Raw genomic sequence first — 25,693 nt, 5'->3', positions numbered from 1 at the left:
TCTTCCCTCTATCAGATCAACACCTGCTCCCAACTTGGTGTTGTCTGCAAACTTACTAATGGTGGATTCAATCTCCTCATCTAGATCATCAATAAAGATATTGAATAGGATTTGGCCCAGCACTGATCCCTGGGGGACACCACTAGTGACTGGCTGCCAGCTGGCTGTGGCACCATTCACCACCATTCTCTGGGCTCAGCCCTCCAGCCAGTTCCTAACCCAGCACAGAGTGCTGCTGTACAAGCCACAGGCTGACAGCTTGGCCAGGAGATTGCTGTGGGGGACAGTATCAAAGGCCTTGCTGAAGTCCAGGCAGACTACATCCACAGCCTTCCCCACATCCACCAGGCAGTCACCTGATCATAGAAGATCAGGTTGGTCAGGCAGGACCTGCCCTTCCTAAATCCATGCTGGCTGGGCCTGATCCTTTGGCTGTCATGCAGGTGCACTGTGGTTGCCCCCAAGATGATCTGCTCCATAGTTTTCCTGGCACTGAGGTCAGGCTGACAGGCCTGGAGTTTGCAGGTTCATCCATCCAACCCTTCTTGTGGATAGGCATCACATTGGCCAGCTTCCAGTCATCTGGGACCTCTCCAGTGAGACAGGACTGGTGGTAAATGACAGAGTGGCTTGGCCAGCTCATCTGACAGCTCTCTCAGTACCCTAGGATTGATCCCATCTGGTCTCATGGACTTATGAGCATCCAAGTGGCTCAGCAAGTCCCTAACTACTTCTTCATGGATTTCACAGGGATTATACTGGTCCCTGACCCCATCTACCAGTTCAGGAGGCCAGTTATCCTGAAGTCCTCCTGCCTTACTGTTGAAAATGGAGGTTTAAAAGAAGGTATTTGGTATCTCAGCCTTTTCCTCATCTTTAGTTACAGTGTTGCCCCCCAGGTCCAATAGTGAGTGGAGGTTCTTCTTGCTCTTCTTTTTAGCATTAATATATTGATAAAAATGCTTTTCATTGCCCTTCACAGAAGTGGCCAGATTGAGTTCTAACTGGCCTTTTGCCTCTCTAATTTTTCTCCTACATGTTCTGACAACATCCTTAAACATATCTCCAGTTGCCTCCCCCCTTTCCAAAGGCAATATTCCCTCTTTTTTTCCCCCTTAATTCCTTCAAGAGCTGCTTGGCCATCCAGGCCCGGAGCCTTCCCCACAGGCTCATCTCTCAGCACATGGGAACTGCCAGTTCCTGTGCCTTTAAGTTTGAAGTAGGTCCAACTGTCCTGGACCCCTTTGTTCTTAAGGGCTGCTACCCAGGGCACTCTCCAAATTAGTTGCTTAGATAAGCTGAAGTTTGCCCTCTGGAAGTCTAAAGTAAGGGTTCTGTTATTGCTCCTCCCTATTTCCCTGAATACTGAAAACTCCACTGTCTCATGGTCACTGCACCCTAGACAGCCTCCTACCATCACATCTCTCACCAGCCCTTCGATCCAGTGTGTGAGATCATAGTGAGCAAAGAGGTTGACCTCCACATAACCACCTTTGGACCTCATTTAACTTCCCTTATGGTGCTGAGGAACAGAAGAGTGTAACAGAAGAGTGGATATGCTGCTACTTCTTCAACAAATTTAGGCAGCCAAATTAAGATAATGTAGTATCAGCTGGGTCAAAAGGAAAGACAATGACTCCACAGATACACAGGTACATGAAGTGAAGGAGAAAGGGCATGTTGCCTGACCTCATTAGCCCAAGTTCTTGTGATCTCAGCCTCCTAAACTCCAACAACCTTAGCCCCAAGCAAACCAGAAGATAACAACTTAACATTCCTCACTTCCATGTTTTCATATATATGCTAAAGACTAATTTTATTACCATAACCAATGGCAGCAGAAAATGGAATGAAAAGCAAGGGTTGATTCAGACTTCTGTAACACAAGTCTACTGACAAATTTACAATGCTAGTCATCTCTTTATGACCATTTTGGGAAGAGTTAATTCTTCCTAGGTCTGCCTCAGGGCCCTGAACTGGTGCTACCTATCTCAGAACAGCTTTCTAAAGAAGCCAGAAAGTTTCTGCAGCAATATGGATCTTGGCTATGTCATATGAGCTCTAGGTGCTGAATCATCAACAAACAAGTAAGGTACTATGCAGAGCCATGAAGTGACAAGTAAGGAAAACAGTGCAGGGACAGACCCTTGCTCCTACAGGAGTATCACTAGAAGCCATATCCCTTGAACTCATTTCACCCTTCAGGCTCAGCTGACAGTTTTGTTAAATTCTGAAGACAGTCACAACTCAGCACACTGGATCATCATCAGATGTGTCCTGAAAGACACAATACTTCTGAATCTGGCCATGGCCAGAGGACTCTAAGGACAACCTTCTTCAGATTCAAAATGGCATCCTTACATGCTGGCTTGAAAGCAAACACTGACAGTATTAGACTGGATTAAGCTTTGCAAGAAAAATAAGTGTAAGGAACACTTGTTCTGCTTTTCCTGGACATGCCATGTATGAAACCAGAACAAGATACAGGATATGTGTATGGTATCTGTGTGCTTGACCCACATTTCTAAGCAGGGACTCACTTGGGCAAAAGACTCCAGACAAAGAAGTATTTGTTATTTACATTTTAGCAATAAGGTGACAATTGTTCTGGAGTCCCATTCCCTAGAACAGCATGAGAGAGACTAGAGTAGAATACACATTCTGTTAGTCATTTTTTCCCCAGAAGCTTCCCAAATGAGGCCTACCTCTGTACCTGAATCTCACATAAAGACTTTTTGAAGTCTGGGTTTACTTTCCAAGTCATCAGTCTTTCTCATGGCACACATCCAGTTTCATTGTTCACAGCCCAGAACAACAAAGAGATTCCCATGGCTCCAAGGCTCTGCATACTGCCTTGAAATCTTCAGTCTCAGTTTTCTCCCTCATGTTATCAGCTATGAACTCAGCCATTCTGAACATTTCCAGTTAGAAAAACTGTCTTTTTTACAGTACAGTGAAATGTGGCACAACCAAAGAGCATCAGCACAAGACACAGAGATGAAGAATGAGCCATGCAGCATGACAAGGGCAGTTCAGATCCTTGGGACAAGGACCCAGGGACAACCACTTAATTGTGGGGGAAGGTGGCAGAAAGTACTGAGCTCTGGAAATGCCTCAGGCTCCCCAGGGAAGCAGTATGGCTCCTACTTAAGCTCTCTTTCCTGGGAAGCACTTAATTTATGTTTACACTGAAATAAATGGAACAAAACAGTTTATTTGTGGGGGAGTATCTAAGAGGGTGGTTATTGCAGCCCTGGGGAGGCAGCAGGAAGTGGGATAACCTCAAAGCCAGGCCCACCAAAAAGTACATGAGGAACATTAGTTTCCACACACAGGGCTCAAAGGAATCCAGAGACAACTGAGGGAGAAGCCACAAGAGAGGCAGAGAAAAGGTTTTTGGTGTCTTCTTTTTTTTCAGTCCATATTGTTGATATTTCTAAAGTAGCTGATAAACTGCTGCCTCATTAAAACTACTGTGCATCTCCTAAATCCACACATATGGCAAGGTTCTCCACCTTTGAACAAAGCCCTAAGAGCCAGTCAGGAGAAGGTGGGGGCACAAAGGTAGCTATAGTTTGGCACTAAACCACACTCTAACTATGGCTCTTCCTTGATTCTTGACCATCTCATCACCTCCAAATATCCAGAGATGACAGCATTTGTGTCAGAGGTCTGAAACCTGCAGAATTGGCAATACCCACTTGCAATGCAAGACCACACAAATGGATTTACCTGTCACAGCTAGTTTAAATATGTCTCAATACCTAAACACAGCATAGTTTACACCAAGCTTGGTCACTGGTTTAAGCACTGACTGAGACTAATTCTAGACTCGTTTCCCCCACCCAGAAGCTCCATCTTCGTGTGTGTATCCACGTGAGCAAGGGGGACTAAAAGCAGGAGGAGGCCTCTTAAGGGAAGGTTGGGAAGCAGCCACTGGAAAGTGGGAGAAGGCACACTGTGGTACCAGCCGCTGCTTTCTGGACCTTATCCCAGTACTGGCTGCCAGCAAATTCTCAAATCCCTTTGCCAGCACTCAGCTCTGCATCCAGCTTCTGCCAGGAACAGGCTCTGCCGCCACCACGCGGTGCTCTCACGCAAGCACAAGCCCAGAAGCATCTCGGCACCATTGTCATTCCAGGCACTGCATTACATATGCAGTCCTCCCTATTCCTCAGACGCATGTAGGACAGCAACCCAGAACTACATTGGGCTAGGGGGCTCAATAGACAATGCTAAGTGCTCTACAGGGATGTGTAATCTTCTGCAGCCATCCTTTGCAAGGGCACTAGTGGGTCAGTAACTTCAATTTCCCACCACTTCCTCAGTTCCCTTTCAGGTCCCTTTTCATCATCCCATTTTCTAGCATGGGATTCTAATGAAAGGCACTGGCACATGAGCAACTGCAAGTCAACATCCCCTGCCCTCACAGAAGCCTATACTGTGGAAAAACAAACCAACCCACCCACAGTATCTGGCTTCCCTGCAATAAGGAACACACAGTACACATACTTCTCTGTACCCTCGCAGAGTTGGCAATTGCAAACAGTATGTGGAGCAAATCAACAAAGAGGTTCCCAGTGCCTTACCAAAGCAGCTGCCACGATGTGAAAGAAAAGTTTTACAAGCTGTGGCAATGGTCAGCTCAGCAGAAACTACAGTCTTGATAATCAAGTCCTCCACGTTGGCCATCAGTGCTACAAGGAAGGGGAAAAAGAAACAAAAAGAAGGAATTAATTAAAAAAAAGTAGATTGTGAGGTAGCATACAATAGCTTGAAAAGCATGAGAACATGCACATGAACAGAAACTTTTGTGACTCAAAGCACATGAGAGCCCATGGATGGCAAAGCAATGATGTTTGGAAACCCATGCGAGCATAAATCGATGAACAGAGGCGTGAGTATCCCAGCGCAGCAACAGTCACAAATGAGAGTGCTGAAAGTGAGTAATGTGTACAGGGCAAGGAGGCAAAAACATGTGGCAAGCACAGCAGCACAAGTCAGCTGGAGTCTGATCACCACCCACTCTGAGAATCAGGGAGGACTAAGCAAGAGTGGGTTAGTGAGATAAGCCCTTAAACAGAGCCACTGAGAATCAGCAATTTTCACATGTAACTTTCACAAGGTAACTATTGCACCTTCCTCTAAAGCAGTTGGTTCCACACCATGATTCACAAATCATTTCCAAATGCTATGACTGGTGACAGCTCCTAGTCCTGCTGACCCATAGATAATCTGCAGTTTCAGCAAGGATGCTCTCTCCAGCTCCTGTATGAGCCTGTAAACAGAGCTCAGGAACAGGAATCCCAGCTGAGAGAGGGAGCAAGAGGCAAGAAAAGATGCACGTTAGATGGAGATCTGGATTCAACACTGGGCTTGGGATGAGTCATGCAACAGAAAGAACATCACACTCAGTTTCTGTTCCCAAGCACAAGCAATAGAGAAGGAAGAGGAGGGGGGAAATGAACAAACACTGGAGTCCTAGACCGAAATGTCAGCAGGGATGATAGGACAGCCATCCCCACCCCTCAAAGGGAGCACAAGCAAACACACAAGACCTCCAGCAAACCCACACAGACATTTGGTAATCCCTGTCCCAAAGAACATTTAGTACAAAGCACTTGACTAGAAAGGTCGGTTCAGGCCTAACATTGCTACTTCTCACGTTCAGACGACGACATGCAGGGCCCTGAATAATTACACAGGAGCATGCAAGCAAATTCAGATGTGAGCTTCTGTGCCAGAAGACAACTATGTGAAAGCAACACAGCATGAGAACGTGTAAGTGCACACCAACATCTCAGAGCACAAAATCTTGCCAGCCCAGGCAAGGACAGCACTTTCCAGTCAGCATTCTGCCTCCCTATGACCAGAACCAGATGCATCAGAGAAAGGTGCAAGAAGCCTTGTAATGGATAGTTAGAGAAACCTGCTTGCATTACTTAGTAGTTTGCTTACTTTGCATGCTTTATAGGTGCACTTTAGGTTGGGGTGGAGTGTGAAAATTCATCAATAACTCTGTGCACACTGCTTACTGAAAACATATGGTGCATGTGCTTGGACAGCCACACACACCTATGATAGGAAAAAATTCTACTTCTATCTGAAAGGGATATTCACAACCCCTTCCTCCAACATCTAGGTGTTCCCTGGCAATATTTGCAATAGGGGCAGAGCTGCTATCAGTAGCTTTACTGATGCCTCAGTACCACAGGTCAATTTATCCCTTGAAGGGTACGTGGATTCTGCTCTGCAGATGCATTTACTCCCAGCAGACCCGGCAAAGGTGTGGCAGAGGGAGCTTTTTTACATGAAACACAGACTGGAATGAAAACACCCAGCAAAAACCTGAGCCATGGAAAGATGACACCACATCCAAGAGTCATTCAAACTGGCACAGTTCTCCAGAAGATGGTCACTCATCAGATTGAGCAGGCCATGGGAGCAGTAGAGGGAGGGAAGCTTTTAGAAGGAATGGAATGACCTTAAGAAATGGGAAATGTAGGTAAAATATTAAGAAACATGCCCTAAGAAAGTTCCAGAATATTACTTGCAAAAGAAAAGGGGTAGGCCTCATCTCTGGGGATAGGACTCATCATTAGGGATAGAGAATAAATGCACAGCTCTAGTGAGTAAGCTGCAAGGAACAATGCTTCACTCCACCCTGCTCTGGTGCTAAATGGGACTCGCTGGGGTTCTTCCCTGACTTCTTACATTTCACACTATTGAGATGATTAAGATCCAACAAAGCAGTAAAAGAACAAGATCTGTACTGACCTGAGGTGTCTCTCCCCTCTTGTTTTAAGTACCTCAGCATCGCACTCATGCTCCACTTGTTTCCATAATCCTCTACATCAGGATCATCACAGCTAAAAAAAACAAACAAGCAAACAAATGAAAGAAGCAAAATGACAGCACTAGCCTCTATGGACCTGCATCAGCCTTGGACCAGCTTAGGCATACAGACACAACCTCTAGAGATGAAGTTACATTTTTCAGTCAAGTACCTGACATAATCTCCACTCTTCTTGTTGACACTGTAGTTGGTCAGATGCATGAATTGGTTTTTAAAGTTCTTGGAGGCCTGGTCATACCTCACTGTCGCAAACCTGCAAAGAGGAATAAAGATCCACAGCTTATCTTGATCAAGTGACCTGCTGGCTAAATATCACTTATTACACAGACTGCTCAACAACAGCAGCTAGGTAGAGAACACAGCCAATGAAACTTCATTAAATGTAAACTCTCCTCATGAAAGATACATTTGATGCTCAAGGGCCATATCCAGGTGCATTTAGTTTCCTTTTTGGTGTCTTAGAGCAGGAAGCTCTATCTGTTCTCCTGGTAGTTTCCACAAGCTACTATGGTGCACATCATACTAGGCATATTTTTCTCTCAACTGCATAGATTTGTGGTCCTCAAGCATTCTGACCAAACAAGCCCCTCAATTTCACAGCAGGACATCCCCCAAACAGGGAATATTCACTGGTGCTGGGAAATGCAAACGTTCAGAGCAATCATGCTATGTATACATAACAAAGCCAGTATTTCCTGAGTTTCACACAAGCACAGGTCACTTGTTGTGTACTCCAAGGATGACTTTGGAAAAGCCAAGAGCAGTGTGGTAGTTTTAGGCTGATGCCTAGGAAATTTTCCACAGATTGAGTAGAAAAGGGATAGAAAGTAAATAAATTCCCACTGGCTACAACACAAAAATAATGATAAGGTCCAAATAATCCCATTGGTCCCACCACAAGAAGGAAGAGATTTCTACCACCAACACAGACTACAACTGCCAAACCTCTTTTTCAAGGGGCATCCAGGAAACCAGGTACACCCTAAGGGCAAACCAGTTTGTCCAACAAGCAGCATCTGCTCTAAGGTGCTGCCATTCTCAGAAATGACACAGCCCTTCTGGATCTCAAAGATGTCATCTAGCTGCATACAGTGAAAGAGACTATAGGAAAGATGATAATCAGAGCAAGACACTGCTACAAGCTTATCTAGCCTTCCAATGAACCCTGTTACAGCCAAAGTATCACATTTAAATCAGTCTGTTATGGAAACAGTGGTAACCTCCTGATTAAGATGCATGACCTGTTCTGTAAACAAGTAGCCTCTCACCATACCCTCAGCCATACAGTACCATCAGAGATGGTGGTATTGAAATAAATCAAGGATTTAGTCCAGTTGAAAAACAGCCCAGGATTTTTGGTTTGTTAAGGTGTTTGAGGGATTTTGGGGTTGTATTGAGGAGGAGGCAGAAGAGTGCAAAAGGACAAAGGTAGACCAGCTTCCTGCTCCATCTACAAAGTTGTAGCTTGGTAAGATATTGTCCCCCTCTCCTTCAGTGGCCACCCAGACTTAAGCTATGCATATTCTTTCTTTAGCTATCCACCTTCATTCTACCTGCACAATACTGGCATGAGAGTGTCTGTCCTGCACAGTGAGCCACCTAAACCAGCATTGTTTGCTAAGCTATTTAGCAAGCCAGATCATTTTGCTGCCGGGGTAGAGAAATGCTTGTGGTGACACAATACAATGGACACCAGGAGATCCTGAATGAGCATTAGAGTACAAAATTGCACTGAAGCAGTGTAAGCAATCCTATCAAGAGCACACCTCTTTAAGAAAGACTTCAATGAATGCTACAACAATATAAACTTGGAGAGAACAGGAAGGAGCTTACTGAAACCAACTGCTAGTACAGTTGCTACCCCTCCATTTCAGTTTGCACTGGGCAGCTAGAGGGAAACCGATCACATAACTGTGCAAGGAAAGGGTCAGGTTGATATGACAATGGGAGCAGTAGCCAGTGGAAGAGTGCAGGACTGTTTCTCTTGACTGCCATGCCAGTTTAACGTGTTTTAAATCAAATCTTGTGCAAAAGTTGCTTTCTAAAGGTGCAGTTACGCAATCAGCCTCTGCCAGCCTAAGGATGCACTGCAGCTAAAAGCTCATCACCTGCTCAGTTGGACACTCCAGCCACTCGATCTGCTCCACAAAACACACAGCCACAGGCAAATCAGATCACTTTGCAGATCTGATTGAGCAGCCAGTTGAGTAAATATGGAAAGATGCCAGCTTTCAATGAGATGCAGGTACATCCTCTTCCAGACATAAAAGAGAGTGTTAAGATGCAGTCAGAAAGAGTGTGGTGCCTCCATGTTAGAAGCAGGCCACAAAACTTATAAAGAAACCCCAGCAAAATAAATAAACCCCTGAAACATTAAGCAGAGGATAACACTATTTGTGGCAACGTTTGCAAGACAAGGACACACCATCAAGTATCATGGTTTCAGTTGGAAGGGACCTACAACGATCATTTACTCCAGCTGCAATCATTTGCTTGTTCTACATGTAATCCATTCCTGTTTCAATACATAATCCTTACCTTGTGTTTCACACTTCCTTGGGACGGCAGAGCCTTACTACCACTGCAATCAGTTCCAATTACCTTCAGTACTCCACAGTTCCACAGCTTTTCATAATATACTTCACTAGCTGTATGTTCCACTGTAGTTAAAAGGCTGCTCCTCCACTATGCTTGTTCTCTCCCAGAAAGACAAGAGAGGCATGCTACAGAATGTCTTGCTCAACAGGAATTCACACGTTATTTTAGGAGACACGAAGGCTACAGGAAGAGGCCTTGCAGTAAGAACTGAAAGTATGAAAACTTCAATGCTTGTAAAATCTTCCAGGAGTGAATCTGAGATTAGAATGAACTCTTGAGAAATCTTGCAGTCTTTGAGAGGATCATTTCTTTTTGGGGGCCCTTCTTGTTCTAATTTCTCTTCAGGGGCAGTCTCTGTTCCAGTCTCGTGCCAAAACTGCTCTTCTGCCAGTGTCATTTGGGGGCTCCATTCTTCTTCCCATTTCATTCTGGGGGTCTCTCTTTCCTCATTTCATTTTAGGGCCCCTCTCCAGAAGCCTGATACATAGTATCATAGTATCAGTCAGGGTTGGAAGGGACCACAAGGATCATCTAGTTCCAACCCCCCTGCCATGGGCAGGGACACCCCACACTAGAGCAGGCTGGCCAGAGCCTCATCCAGCCTGGGCTTAAACACCTCCAGGGGCGGGGCCCCAACCACCTCCCTGGACAACCCATTCCAGGGCTTCACCACTCTCATGGTGAAGAACTTCCTCCTCACATCTAGCCTGAATCTCCTCACCTCCAGCTTCATTCCATTCCCCCTAGTCCTATCACTACCTGAGATCCTGAGCAATCTCTCCCCAGCCTTCCTGTAGGCCCCCTTCAGATACTGAAAGGCCACAATTAGGTCACCTGGGAGCCTTCTCTTCTCCAGACTGAACAGCCCCAACTCCTTCAGTCTGTCCTCATAAGAGAGGTGCTCCAGCCCTCTGATCATCCTCGTGGCCCTTCTCTGGACACCTTCCAGCACCTCCATATCCCTCTTGTAATAGGGGCTCCAGAACTGGAGGCAGTACTCCAGGTGGGGTCTCACCAGATACATGACTGATCCCTACAGCTCTGTCCCTAATAAATACAGCTTATTTTACAGGGAGTTGGGTGGAAGTAACCACAAAAAGAATCTACTCAACATCAGCACTTCTTAAGTTCTACTCAATATTCTTTTAAGGGATAAACAAAACAAAATCCAAAATGTTTTAAAATGAGGTCTGTATCTTCCTGAAAATATTGTACTGAGAGAGTACTTTGGCCAGGGCAAATCAGTTGTTCAGCACCTCCAGCACAAATCAAGCAACAAGAGCTGAAGGCTTCGATACTCACCTTTGGGCATATACCCTTCATATCCCCTTCAAAGGAAACTTTTTCTTCCTTCTTCCATATGGAAAGGGAGACAAAAGTTACACATGCTGGTTCCATAATCCCTTTCTTCTCTTGAAATTCCATTCTAGATCATGTCATGACAAGCCTAGCTACATCAAGAGAAACCATGCCTAAGGAAGTATCTAATCAAACATCAGAAATGTATAATACCATCTGATCCTTGCAAAAAGCTTTTCATCTTGTAGTTTCCTGATAGCACTCCTTTTCTGGTAGAGGTCACTAACTTTACTGAAAGTCAGGTTCCTCTTCTACTTGGAGCATGCAAAGCACACCACCAGAGGGGAGCATTGCATTTCAGACAGACTAATAAAAGGCAACAAAAAAAATATTAAGAGAACAAGAGGTCACCTTGACTACACTTCAGAGACTACCTCCCTTCAGAAAGCAAACTCAAAACACTGGATTCATCACAGTGCACCACAAGCATTATGGAGGTCCTAAAGTGACTCCTTTGTTCTGCTGGCAGATTTCCCCTTAGATAGCTCCAGTAGCACCTTTGATTCTAAAGCCTGATCCTAGCTTCCAGCTCTCTTCTACAAATTGCTTCCACTTTTAAGAAGTATGGGGGTTTTATTTCTTAAGAATGAAAAAGCAGCTTCCACTCCCAATGATTAAAGCATTTCCATCTTCCCACACAGTTTTTTTTTCCACACAGCTTTAAATCAAAACATTATATATTGTGTGAAGCAACCAAAGGGTTTCTCCCGGTACAGTACTGAACTCATACTGTTGCATGGAAGGCAAAAAAAGCTAAATAGGAAGCCAGAATCCAGCAGCTCGAGGTTCCTTACCCCACACCAACTCAATTTGCAAATCCAGGGTATGGAGGGAAAAAAAACCACAAACCCAAAACACCAAATCGCCAAAGACCACTAGCGCCATCTGGAGGCCACACGAAAGTTTTGTGTCAACCTCTGCTCACGCTTGACTGTTACCACAGTATCACGAGAGTGGTAGGGATTGGAAGGGACCTCTGGAGATCATGCAGTGTAACCCCCCTGCCAAGACAGCTTCACCTCTAGAAAGTCACCTCTCTTGACCTGCTTTGCCACACTCCTCTTGATACATCTCAGGATGGCTTCTTGGCCACAAGGGAACACTGCTGACTCATAGTCATCCTGCTGTACACCAGGACTCCCCGGTCCTTTTCCTCAGAGCTGCTCACCAACAAATCAGCCTTCAACCTGTATTGATACATGGAGTGTTCTTTCCCAGATGCAGGACTTCACACTGTCCAGGACATACTGGATGGCAGCACAGCCTTCTGGCACATCAGCCACTCCTCACAGTTTGGTACCATCAGCAAACTGGCTGAGGGTACACTCTATCCCTTCATCCAGATCATTGACATAGAATAGGGCTGGACCCAGTAGTGACCCCTGGGGGACACGACTAGCCACAGGCCTCCAACTAGACTCTGCCCCACTGACCACAACTCTGAACCCTATCCTTCAACCGGTTTCATAGTTTCATAGTTTCATTCAGGGTTGGAAGGGACCACAAGGATCATCTAGTTCCAACCCCCCTGCCATGGGCAGGGACACCCCACACTAGAGCAGGCTGGACAGAGCCTCATCCAGCCTGCTCTTAAACACCCCCAGGGACGGGGCCTCGACCACCTCCCTGGACAACACATTCCAGGGTTTCATCACTCTCATGGTGAAGAACCTCCTCCTCACATCCAGCCTGAATCTCCCCACCTCCAGCTTCATTCCATTCCCCCTAGTCCTATCACTACCTGAGATCCTGAGAAGTCCCTCCCCAGCCTTCCTGTAGGCCCCCTTCAGATACTGGAAGGCGACAATTAGGTCTCCTTGGAGCCTTCTCTTCTGCAGACTGAACAGCCCCAACTCCTTCAGTCTGTCCTCATAGGAGAGTTGCTCCAGCCCTCTGATCATCCTTGTGGCCCTTCTCTGGACACGTTCCAGCACCTCCACATCCCTCTTGTAATAGGGGCTCCAGAACTGGACACAGTACTCCAGGTGGGGTCTCACCAGGGCTGAGTAGAGGGGGAGGATCACCTCCCTCGACCTGCTGGCCACACTTCTCCTGATGCAGCCCAGGATCTGATTGGCTTTGCGGGCTGCAAGTGCACACTGAGAGCTCATGTTGAGCTTTTTGTCCACCAGCACCCCCAAGTCTCTCTCCTCAGGGCTACCCTCCAGCCAGTCACTGCCCAGCCTGTATTTGTGCCTGGGATTGCCTCGACCCAGATGCAGGACCCTGCACTTGCTCTTATTGAACTTCATGAGGTTGGCCTGTGCCCACCTCTCCAGCCTGTCAAGGTCCCTCTGGATGGCCTCCCTTCCCTCCAGCGTGTCTGCTGCACCACACAGCTTGGTGTCATCAGCAAACTTGCTGAGGGTGCACTCAATGCCACTGTCCATGTCCCCCACAAAGATGTTGAATAAGACAGGTCCCAGGACTGATCCCTGAGGGACTCCACTTGTCACTGGCCTCCACTGGGACATGGAGCCATTGACAGCCACTCTTTGGGTGCAGCCATCAAGCCAGTTCCTTATCCATCTAGTGGTCCACCCATCAAACCCATGTGTCACCAGTTTGGAGACCAGGATGTGGTGTGGGACAGTGTCGAAGGCTTTGCTCAGGTCCAGGTAAATGACATCAGTTGCTCGCCCCTCATCTATTAATTTTGTCACCTGCTCATAGAAGGCCACCAGGTTGGTCAGGCAGGATTTGCCCTTGGCAAAGCCATGCTGACTGTTCCCAATCACCTCTTCACTATTCTTTTGAGCGAGTAGTGACTCCAGGAGGATCTGTTCCATGATCTTTCCAGGCACAGAGGTGAGACTGACTGGCCTGTAGTTCCCTGGTTCCTCCTTCTTGCCCTTTTTGAAGATGGGGGCAATGTTTCCCCTTTTCCAGTCTGTGGGGACTTCACCAGACTGCCAGGACTTTTGAAATCCATCTCACCACCCAATCATCCAATCCACACTTAAGCTTAGCTGAGAGGATGCCATGAGAGGCTGCCAAAAGCCTTGATGAAGTTGGGGGAGACCACATCCACTGCTCTCCTCTTGTCTATCCATCTAGTTATGCCACCATAAAAGGCTATCAGACTGGTCAAGCATGTCAATACGGATTCACCAATGGGAAGTCTACTTGTGATAAGCCTCTTTTCTACAGCATGCTTTGAGATGGTGCCATGAACAAGCTGCTGCTGCTCCTGCTCCAGCACCTTTCTAGGATGGAGGTGAGGCTGACCAGCCTACAGGTACCTGGCTCCTCCTTCTGGCCCTTTTTGAAGATTGGGGTGACCTCCAAGACAAGCTTGCCAGCACTCGCTGCACAAACAGCCACAGAAGAAGGGAAAGGTTTAAAGGAAATTAAAGATAGTGGTTGCAACAAATGCCTATCTACCATGTGAAAGCATTCAACTACAAGTCTCTCTTCAAGCCTTTAGCCATAGTTGACACTAGAGCTGAAAGTGCTCAGTGGGTAGGTGAAGTTCAGTAACAGAATTAGAGTTACCCTCCAGAGTTGGTACTGTCCTTGGACCAGAAATAACATCCCATTATTCCATCTACACCAGTCCCACAGCTGTACTGGTACAGCTGACTGTATCACACAGTATTACTGAGATACCCACCCAGTGCTACAGTCTCCACAGAATAGCAATCGGAGGGAAATGGTAAACTACTATTAGATGTGTTCTGAGGTGTGCTGCACGTATCTTCCACTTGCCACGTATGTGACCAGAACATGCTCCAGTCTGGATTAGAGTTTGAACAAATGGTGTGCTGCATGTATGTTCCACTTGCCATGTACATGGACAGCACATGCTCCAGAATTGATTAGAGTTTAAACAAATGGAATCAGAACACTTGTAAGATTGCTAAGGATTTTAGAACACTGAAAAATAATTTGCAAGTCTTACTGTCACCTGAGATCTTACCAAGATAGAGAGTCTAGGATTGCTGAGACTGATGCTTCTGGCTGAACACTCAGAAAGAAAATTTATTTGTTAACAAAAGATTCCATTCAGGGCTGGTTGCAATACTGTTTCAAGCTCTAGAGGTAATAGTCTCAACCTCAAAAGAACAAAGTCAGCCAGAGAGCATTCGCATTATCGAATTTGCAATCTTGCTACCAACAAGACCTTCTGGACTATCATCTTCTAGAAGTGTATTTTAGAATAGAATAAACCAGGTTGGAAGAGACCTTCAAGATCATTGCGTCCAACCTATCATCCAACAACACCCAACCAACTAAACCATGCAACCAAGCACCCTGTCAAGTCTCCTCCTGAACACCTCCAGTGATGGCGACTCCACCACCTCCCCAGGCAGCCCATTCCAATGGGCAATCACTCTCTCTGTGTAAAACTTCCTCCTGACTTCCAGCCTGAACCTCCCCTGGCACAGCCTGAGACTGTGTCCTCTTGTTCTGGTGCTGGCTGACTGGGAGAAGAGACCAACTTCTGCCTGTTTACAATGCCCCTTCAAGCAGTTGTAGAGAGCAATAAGGTCACCCCTGAGTCTCCTCTTCTCCAGGCTAAGCAACCCCAGCTCCCTCAGCCTCTCCTCATAGGGCTTGTGTTCCAAGCCCCTCACCAATTTTGGTGCCCTTCTCTGGACTCGTTCCAGCAAGTCAACATCCTTCCTAAACTGAGGGGCCCAGAACTGGACACAGTACTCGAGGTGTGGCCTAACCAGTGCAGTGTACAGGGGCAGAATGACCTCCCTGCTCCTGCTGGCCACACTGTTCTTGATGCAGGCCAGGATGCCATTGGCCCTCCTGGCTGCCTGGGCACACTGCAGGCTCATGTTCAGCCTACCATCAACCAGCAGCCCCAGATCCCTCTCTGCCTGGCCACTCTCCAGCCACTCTGACCCCAGCCTGTAGCTCTGCATGGGGTTGTTGTGGCCAATGTGCAGAACCCGGCACTTGGCTGTGTTCAATCTCATGCCGTTGCACTCTGCCCATCTGTCCAGCCTGTCGAGGTCTCTCTGCAGAGCCTCTCTACCCTCCAGCAGATCAACTCCTGCCTCCAGCTTGGTGTTGTCAGCAAATTTACTGATAATCGACTCAGTGCCCTCATCCAGATCATCAATAAAGATGTTAAAGAGCACAGGGCCCAGCACTGATCCTTGGGGCACACCACTAGTGACTGGCCACCAGCTGGACGTGGCACCATTCACCAGCATTTTCAAGCACAACAGGACACAACAATTGCTGACAACAGTAAGCAAACCACCTCACGCTTGCCCCCAGAATAGAAGCCTTGCCTCTTGCAGAGGTGGATTTTTCCAAAAGTAAATACCTTTGTCACAATCAGAAGATCTACCTTTAAGACACTAATGATGGCACAGATCTTGTTTTGGAGGCCTGCTATGGATGGCCCATTGTCAGAACATCCTATCAATCCTAGGCCATTCAGAGTTGAGAACTTGCTTTCTTTACTGCACATGTGAAAAAGTCCATCCCCAAAGATCTATATAAAGAAAACCGACACACAGCATGACAAAGCACCAGATGTTTAAACTCTGCAGAGCTCGCTGTCTGGCACTTCCCTCACTTGCAGTTGTGTAAGGAGTACAGAGGGAAGCCAAGACATCTCTGGATCACCATGTGCAGGTACACAGAGAAAGAAGGCATCTCCCCTACCTGGCCAATCCCTCCTCGTAGAGATAGATGACAAGGGGATCATAGGATGTAACCAGAACGTAGAGGCGCACGTCGAACTTGAAATCTGGAATACAGAAAGTCAGTGACTGCAAATATCTTCTCAGACATCAGATCCAGCTGAACCACTGCAACAGACTGAGAGCAATACACCATCATCTGCTGCCGACATAGGGATCTGAAGCTTTCCCTGTTGGAAAGCTTCCAGATTAAGGAATTCTCTAGTTAGAATTTTTCTGGCACTAGTAAAAGATAGAGCACTCGATTATGGCACTAAACTCTGGCATAATGGCAGAGATCCTCAGGTGTGGGGTTGGGAGAAGAGAGAAAAGCAGCTCCTGAGCACACTCACCGTCTATGAGCAGGGGGTTGCTGATGTAACGAGAAACCAGGATGTTGTCTTTCAGGACAATCTGGTTTGGCTACAGAAGAACAGAGAATCCAAAACTGTAAAAACAGGAGGCTTAAATAATAAGATGAGCAGATCAAACCCACCATATTGTTTTCCAACCTTTCCTTCATAAAGCCGCTCTGCACCAACAGCTGTGTTCGGGGAGGCAGGAAACAAAACCAAAATGAAAATACACCACCGTCAGTCACAACACACTTAAGATAGGTTAGAGTCTAATCAGAAACCTGAGAACTGCCACAAACACTGCCCATTGAATCTGTCAGTTAAGTGCTCCTAGAGGAGAATACAGATTTAACAGCCCCATGGCAGGCAAAAAACACATGTAAAAAGTACATGTCATTCTTTTTGCTTCTCAAGTGTTCAATCAAACACGTGGAGGAGAGGTTTAGAAGACGCTGGAAAGAGTATGTAACTACAGGTGGTAAGGAATCCACAACTGACAAAAAAACCCTCTTCAACTTTATGACTAGATCTTGGGCTGTTATTCAGCCTCTTGCCTACATGCTTACCTATCTCCTAATGAGATTCAGTTCACAGCAGGGGCTACTGTACCAGGAAGATGCTACCCTCATAGCTCAGAGCAGAAAGTTATGACAAATGTACATCACATATTCATGTGATCAAAACAGTTCCTTGCCTTCCACTTGCAAAAGAGCCAAGAGGACTCCCCCCATCCTGCCTTTATTCAAGCTTGCATGTATTCAGCCACATCACCAGCATCACAAGCAGGAGGCCTAGGCCTACAGAGTGCACACACACAAGCATGAGGGAGCAATCTCAACTTCCCTCAGCACGTCACACAAGTGACAACCTCTTTTATTATCAAACAGACAAATTCAGGGTTTGTTATTAAGGGGTTTCGGTTGCTTTGTGGTGGTGGTTGGGATTTTGGGAGCAGGGGGATAGGGCTTCATTGGTTTGGGGTTTTCTTAACTGATTTTGTCTGTGTCTTGGTTTGGTTTTTAAAACACTTTTGTATTGAGATTAGAGAACACTCCCTTAATGGCATCACACTGGAGGAAACCATAGTCTTTAGGCCAAACTAGATGAAGTGTTTCTCGAACAGATAAGCACGAAGGGAGATTGGTCCCAGAAGGGTCTTTTCCCCAGTTCGTGGCCAATTGACAAAGAAGCCTGAGCTCGTTCCTCTCTTTCAAGCAAGGAAAAAGCTGAGTGTAGCTCTGGAAACACTTACCTCATACACTCAGCAAATCACTCCCCTATTTTAAGGGAGGTGATCCAAGCAGAGAACAGATGAGGCAGCATGACCCCACTCTCCCCCCTTCAGTGCAGGAGAGGTTAAAGGTGCTTGAGTGAGTGAAAGTAAAATGACTCACCAGTCAGTTTTGCTGCTGAGAATATTTATTGGAATTCCCTCATGTGTTTGGCTCCTGCCCAGATGCATTTTTTACCTACAACAACCTAGCTCCCTGCAAAGCCCACAATGGGCAAAAGACACTATTACCAGCACACTGAATTCAAAGAATCATCCCCATTACACCTCAGTAAGGGCATGTTGGCATTTAGACAACACAGCTCTAAGACTGATACACATAAGGTTTCATTTTAACTCTTCTTTTCCCAGGGAAGAGGGAGACAAAGAGACTGAGGACTGTTTAGGTCACACAGGGAAACGACCAAGGAAAGTTCTTGGTATCTTCCCAAGGCCAGCCTACTGTCAGACACAAGGAGAGTATGAAGCAGCACAGCTTCCCAAACTGTCTCAGGAGCATGAACTTGCTCCTAATAAGCTAAGACTTGAAGGTAGGCTGTACAATAATCACATGATACAAAGAAATAGATTGCTTTTGATTATGCTGCATTGACCCAGGCAGGCTTTGACAGCTGCACAGGGCTGTCAAGCTGCTCACCAAAGCATGGTTGAAACCCAGAGCAGAGCCAGTGTCTGACAGTTTTGCAGACAATGTCACTGAAGAGCAGTCCTTTTGCTGAGCACTTACATTGTTTATCAGGTAGACACCTCGACCTCTGGAAGAGGCCACAGGCTTCACTATCCATAGGCCTCTGTCCTTAGAATAGGTATCTGGTAAAAACAAAACAGCACAAGTCTGAAACATCTTCCATTTTGCTTCTTTACAAGGGAGCAAGAATCAAGAACATTGCCTACACTAAGGTTTAGAGAAGTCCATGAGGAGATCAAAGTATACTTTTTTTTTTGTTTAAATGTCCTTTTTTTGATGTTTTTACCCCTTGGGACTCACTGCAATTATTACAGCCCCTCCCTGAAGCCCCTCCTGCTACTCCAATAGATTAATTTCTGGGTCCTATGCCTCCGTTAGGCACTTTTCTCTTCAGTACCCACTGATAGCAGTCAAGGTTATTGTAAAGTTGATCATCAACACTATGCACAAAGAGCTGAAGCCTTAAGCCCACATCAGCTTCTTGAAACAGACAGAGAGCAGAAATTATAAAAAGAACCATGAGGGCCTTTTCTCCCATCTTTCCAGCCTCCTCTAATTTTGTTGCCTTGACCACTGGCATAATCAATGGGCTAGATTATTAAAAGTAATTTCCTTACCCCCACCCAGTTATTTTGCTTCAGGTCTGAGCACCATCAGCCATTCACTTACTGCAGAAGTCCTGGTACTCTGTTGGGAGGATAAAGGTCTGAGGTAGGATATGGAATGTCTTGAATCCATGGGCCAGTTGCATACGACTGACGTTCTTGTATAGTCTGTCCTTTCGTGTCAGTTCATATGACCTGAAGTCCCCAAACAAGAGACTAGCTATTTTTTGCCCACATGAAAAACTAACAGACACATTACAGCAACCCTTCATCCAAGTTTCACAACCATCTGTAGACCTGCCAGATGTCTAACCCACAATCTGTCACTACTCTTCAGTTCTACTCTCTCAGTCCTGTGGTCCCATATTAATATTCATCCTTGTTTGTAGCACCTCTTGCAACTCCCAGGGCAGGACTGAAACACAGCAAACAGTTACAATGGGGTTCATAAACTTTAGCAGGTGATATATGACTCTCTGTAACTAAGAGCCTAAAGTGCCAAATACTTATACCACTAAAACACTTAAGACAAAATAAATTCCAGTACTGAGGCCACAGTGCTTCAACTCAAGGCCTGTTTAGAACGAAGCCAGCATATGGCACAGGCCCAGTGCATTGAGTTTTCAGTATCATGTATATTCTGGCTGCTTTTTTTGTTTATGTTGAAATTTTTGCAAACCATCAGAAAGATGGTCAGCAAAACATGGTACCAAGGCACCAAGGCCTTACCTGGGGAAATGATTGACTTTCTGAATATCTGTGAGGGAACGCAGCAAGTAGGGCTTCAAGTGTGATCCTGTCCACATGAGATTATAATCACTGCTATTGGGGTGCACCTGAAAAGCAACACAAAAACATCACACATGAAAACACAGAATGAATGGAATGGACCAGGTTGGAAGAGACCTTCAAGATAGGATGGAATAGGATGGAATAGGATGGAATAGGATGGAATAGACCCCCAAGATCATCGCGTGCAACCCATCAACCAACACCATCTAATCAACTAAACCATGCAACCAAGGACCCCATCAAGTCTCCTCCTAAACACCTCCAATGATGGCAACTCCACCAGCTCCCCAGGCAGCACATTCCAATGGGCAATCACTCTCTCTATGAAGAATTTCTTCCTAATGAAAAGCACTACCACTTGTCCTAGAGACTGTGACCTTATATTTATGAGGCTAAAGCAATTCTAACTTAAGACAACCTCCTCTACCTGTCTCAAATATTAGGGCAACTCCAGTCAGACTCCCATCCTACCGTACAGAAGTGCAGGGAAAGAACCATGCCATATTTTTCAAACAAACTTGTGGGTTTGTTCTTTTTGTAGCCTACCTAAACCCAACTTGTAAAGAATTTTCTATTGCTTCAAGAAATTTGTGAGACCAGTTCCTTAACTTGGTGTTACTGAGAAGAAAATCCACCACCCACACATCTTCTGGCGTATAGGACATTCATTAGAGCAAGACCATGTTAGAAGGTAAATGTGAAATGCTACGTCAATACATTCATGAGCTGGCAAAGGCTGAGGGATTAAATCCTTCAGCTCTCCCCAAGGCTGTGAGATGACGCTTTAAAAGCAAAAAAAGAACAACACATGACCCAACTCCAGCATCACTTCTTCCCTAATTTTGCAGGCTTAAGGCTAAAGGGTACTCCTTTGAGAGAGCAAAATCACAACGTACTTCCTGCCTGACTTAGCAGAGCATGTTAACAAAAAAACCAACACCTCATAGACTCACAGAATTGTCAGGGTTGGAAGGGACCTCAAGGATCATCTAGTTCCAACCCCCCTGCCATGGGCAGGGACATCCTGTACTAGATCAGGTTGCCCAGAGCCACATCCAGCCTGGCCTTAAATTCCCCCACCTCCCTGGGCAACCTGTTCCAGTGTTTCATCACCCTTACAGTGAAGAGTTTCTTCCTAACATCTAATCTAAATCTACCTTCCCCTAGCTTGGATCCATTCCCCCATATTCCTATCACTACCTGACACCCTAGAAAGTCCCTCCCCAGCTTTCTTGTAGGTCCCCTTCAGATACTGGAAGGCCACAATAAAGTCTGCTCAGAGCCTTCTCTTCTCCAAACTGAACAACCCCAACTCTCTTAGTCCTAGTTCTAAGCCTGCAGAGTACATTAAAAAAACAAAACAAAACACCAGCAAAACCCAAAACATAATCATCATTGTCATTGTTATCAATCATTATCACCACTTCCCAGCCCAGCACATAATTAGATCTGAAGATCCTTGCACTCACCTCATGGAACCCGTGGGCGGTCAGAATGCTTCGGACCAGGCGGCTGTCTGTCCGCACAATCTTGTAGGACAAGTGGTAGCGCTCTGTTAAGAGGGCAAGAGACACAGTCTTAGACTCTGCAGCTACAAGAACAAATCAAAGTTGCCTATGCTACCAAAGAAGACAGAAGAGCATCACAGGACTCAGCACACTACAGCAGCAGTTAATCCATAGTGCAGCATTACATAGCAGGCAAAGACTGGCTTTAAGTTCTTCACTACAGAGTAGTGAATTTGTATTCTGGTCATAGGTTCTGACATGGCCCCCAAGATCAATTTGCAAGCAGACAGTTTCAACTCAAAACACATCAGGGCCCAATGGAGGGACCATTATAGACATTTGTCACAACCCAAAGACACGAAAAACATTTGCCAACTGATCAAGCCTTTCAGAACGTCTCAGTGCTCAGAGACAATTGTCATTTGCTTCTTAATCTGTCCTCTTCCCCATTACAAAGAGAAGGGAACATCAAATATGAGATTTCCACCTCATGCCCTCAGGCAAAAACAATGGTATGAAGTTGTACTCACCTCCAATCAGGCGGAGGTAGCTGTCGTTGGTCAGAATGGCTTCAGCATGAAACACCAAGACAGGGATCCGCCTGCAACCTCCACCGGTCCACCTGATACATGGGTGATCCCTGAAATGGCAACAGTCAGTAGTAAGCAACTGCTGAGCCTCATACACACAGCACTTACAGTGAGGGCACAGCAATTCTCTGTACTTGCCCATGCTTGCCCACCTGCCCTGCAGACAGCACACAGGCAAATACGCTGTGGGGAAGCAATGGAAAATTGATGAGGAGGCCTGCAAACATGCTCAAGTGACTTGCAGCTGGGGTGTAGAAAAATACACTCCAGATGATCACAGGTTGTTAGGGGTTGGAAGGGAACTCTGGAGATCTTCAAGTGCAACCCCCTATCAGAGCAGGACCATAGAATCTAGCATAGGTCACATAGGAATGCATCCAGGTGGGTCTTCAAAGTCTCCAGAGAAGGAGACTCCACAGCCTCTCTGAGCAGCCTGCTCCAGTGCTCTGACCCTCACAGTGAAGAAGTTCTTCCTCATGTTGAGGTGGAACTTTCTGTGATGTAGTTAACATCCATTGCCCCTTGTCCTATCATAGGGCACAAGTGAGAAGAGACTGTCCCTTCCTCCTTGACACCCAGCCCTCAGATATTTATATACATTTATTAGATGCCCTCTCAATCTTGTCCTCTCCAGACTAATAAGCCCTAGGTCTCTCACACCCTTTCTTCATAAGGCAATGCTACAGTCCCTTAACACCATCCTAATTGTTCTCTATCCCTGCATGTGTGACAATCAGAACATCTGTGCTCAGATAGCATAGGTCTGACAGATTGAGGCACCCCATCAAACATGTTTGAGATCCCTGCCCTGCTGTGGGAAAGCTCAAAGCACAGGGGTAAACTCTGCCTCCTCAAACCCAGGCACAAACAGCAAGTTCAGCAATCCTCCAGCAAGGACCAAGCTCCATGGTGCCTGTGTCCCCACTTTTGTCTCTGCCTGGGTGATGCTCCAGGGAGACTCCAGTTGGCAAGGTAACAAAAATAAATTTACTCTTTGCATTTCAGCTGTGGTTTTGTGGTTGTGCTGACTCACACACACAGACTAGGCACCCTTGGTACTCAGCTCTAAAGGGAATTTTCCAGAACATCCTCTTCTTGGGTTGATTTTGCCAGTCTAAGTCAGAATTCTGTTTAATTTGTATATATTTTACTGAGTGTAATTTGGGGGAAACTGCAGTTCTCTGCATTTGTAGCCTGAAAACAGGACCTATCATTCAGGATGAACCACAACTGCTGGTATCCACACAACTAGGCCTTCCAACGCAGGTTCCAGTCTCCAGTTTAAGAACTGCGGATTAGTGCATGCTGTCTGGTTGTAATCCTGGACTGTAAAGTGCACAAAAAGGCACTCATGCAGAGTCTCAGAGACTACAACAAGCTTGTCTTGCCTCAAAACAACAGGCAAACTTATGTTCTTCCTTTTTAATTTCAGTAGAATACAAGCCAGCATTCAATGGCAACGCCCCCAGCCAGCCACTCAAGCTACAGGTTTCAAGGTAAAGGGATTGGTTCTGTCCAAAACAACAAGGCTACATGGGTAACTGTCATCTCCTCAGAGGAATTAAGGACATGGACAAACCAAAAATTAAGATCTATTATATAAAATCCTAAGATCATAGAAAGAAACCCTGTCAACCTCTCTAATCAGATAAAACTCTGATTGCTTATTACTCACCACACAAGGAAATGGAACCACGAAAAAGTTAAGTTGAACAGACACATTTTTGTCTACACAGAGAAGAAGAAAGATTGACAGCTACACAGAAACATTTGTCTGTAGAATATGCTACATCATTGTCTGCCAAATATTTGGAGAAACTACAGAAAACAAAACACTTCCCATACTTAGGGCACAGGAACAGAGATAAAAGGGCCACTTTCTGATACTGGAGTAAGTAGCACCTCTTAAGCATAACCTTAGCCTTCTTAACCCTATTTATTTCCAGTATCACCCATATAAAATAACCTCACAGGACTCCCATGGGCTTCCACCACCAGTGAAGAATATAAAAATTAACTACTGAGGAGTAGTACTGAGCTGGAAGGGCCCCAAGAAGCTTCCAGAATTTACAGTACAGGCTAGAGCCTTATATAAGTGGGAAATGAGCTGAGGCAACAGGAGGAGAGTTTATGTTAAGCCTGTCCTGAGGATTTGCAGTAGGACTCAATCCTCCAGGTGACATTCATTCTTAGCATGACCCTTGGTCACTTGATGCAGACACACTGTTACTTTGCAGGTGAAGGCAGTTCTGCACCCTTCTGTCTATGAGTGTCTGGCAAGTCTGAGCCAGCTACTTAGTATGAAACAATATCCCTTTAAATACTTTAAGTCACTGCAGTTTGCAACTGGGCACCTAGTAGCAAAATGAATCCAAAAGAAAACAAACTGGAGTTATTAAAGTAGGTCCAGCTGAAACAGAAAAAGAACTCCATTTGGGGGAAAAGTGAAGGAGCAACTCCTTCAGAAGAAAGATAAAAGAAGCTAATAAACAAAGACAGAACAAGGACTCACTAGCAAGAAAAAGGAAATCTAGGAGCTGAGTGCTTACAAAACAGATTTGTAAAAGGCTATAAAGCATTGCATATCATTTTACTGTACATTTCCATTCTCCAGAGGAAAGTAAAACCATAAACATCACAAAAATAAACAAAGAATAAAGGACATGCATTTTCTTTGTTTGCTTAAATAACATCACTAAAATTCCCATTTTAGGAACATGACAGAAGAGAGCAATAAAAGTACAGGCAGGGCAGCCAAGAAAAGAGCTCCACCTTCAACCCTGATGAATACAGTGGTCTTTGAGGCTACAAATGTAGTCTCCTGCCTATGGACTTAGGGCCCAAACCATCTTCCACTTTACGGGTAGGAGGGTAAGGAATGCAACTGTCTTTTCAGATTAGTACAAATCCTGCAGAAAGCACAGAGATGAAAATGGTTAAGAGGGGTTTTCCTACTTACTTCAACCCATCTACATCATCTTCTTCCTCTGAGGATGAGCCAGTTTCTTCCAGATCTCGAGCCATCCCAACTGGCATTTCCTCTGGGAGTTTTCATACAGCACAGTCTCAGCAGCCTCTGAGAGTTCTCCCTCCAGATTCAATGGGTTTTTCAAAAGCAGCTACCTGCAACAAGGATTAAAAGCATAAATGCATAGCTAAGCAGGACAGCAAGTGACATGAGGTAACTTAACTCCCACCTCCTGTCAATACATATTTCTCACAGGACCATCACCAAGCTTGTTGCAGTCTGTAAATTGTCTCATGGCCAGGAGAGCGTAGGAAGAACCATCACCTTCCAGCAGATTATTTCCTATCTGCTCGTGAGAGTCACTCAAGCACATACCACTGAAGGGTCCCTGCCCCGCCTCCGGCCGCAGGACCCTACCGGGCTTAGACAGGCCT

The 25,693-nt window shown here is 45.7% G+C and overlaps 1 protein-coding gene across 5 annotated transcripts in view; it reads right to left on the bottom strand.

The window, feature by feature from the left end:
* The window catches only part of TTLL5 (tubulin tyrosine ligase like 5), a 133,489-nt gene that overhangs the window by 107,447 nt on the left and 349 nt on the right, over positions 1-25,693 (bottom strand). For all 5 annotated transcript variants that reach the window (XM_068165606.1, XM_068165607.1, XM_068165608.1 and 2 more), the window contains exons 2-12: positions 25,251-25,414; positions 22,232-22,341; positions 21,663-21,745; positions 20,131-20,237; positions 19,466-19,596; positions 18,836-18,918; positions 16,815-16,884; positions 16,445-16,529; positions 7,008-7,109; positions 6,778-6,869; positions 4,590-4,697 (exon numbers count right to left, since the gene is read on the bottom strand). In XM_068165606.1, the coding sequence (XP_068021707.1) occupies positions 4,590-4,697; positions 6,778-6,869; positions 7,008-7,109; positions 16,445-16,529; positions 16,815-16,884; positions 18,836-18,918; positions 19,466-19,596; positions 20,131-20,237; positions 21,663-21,745; positions 22,232-22,341; positions 25,251-25,327 (1,048 nt within the window). In that variant the 5' untranslated portion in view covers positions 25,328-25,414. The remainder of the gene's footprint in view (positions 1-4,589; positions 4,698-6,777; positions 6,870-7,007; positions 7,110-16,444; positions 16,530-16,814; positions 16,885-18,835; positions 18,919-19,465; positions 19,597-20,130; positions 20,238-21,662; positions 21,746-22,231; positions 22,342-25,250; positions 25,415-25,693) is intronic.

This window comes from Melanerpes formicivorus, unplaced genomic scaffold, assembly GCF_026170545.1.
Source record: "Melanerpes formicivorus ecotype bairdi unplaced genomic scaffold, bMelFor1.0.p_v2 SCAF_90, whole genome shotgun sequence".
NCBI classification, from domain to species: domain Eukaryota; kingdom Metazoa; phylum Chordata; class Aves; order Piciformes; family Picidae; genus Melanerpes; species Melanerpes formicivorus.
This window is presented reverse-complemented; position numbering and strand designations above follow the sequence as displayed.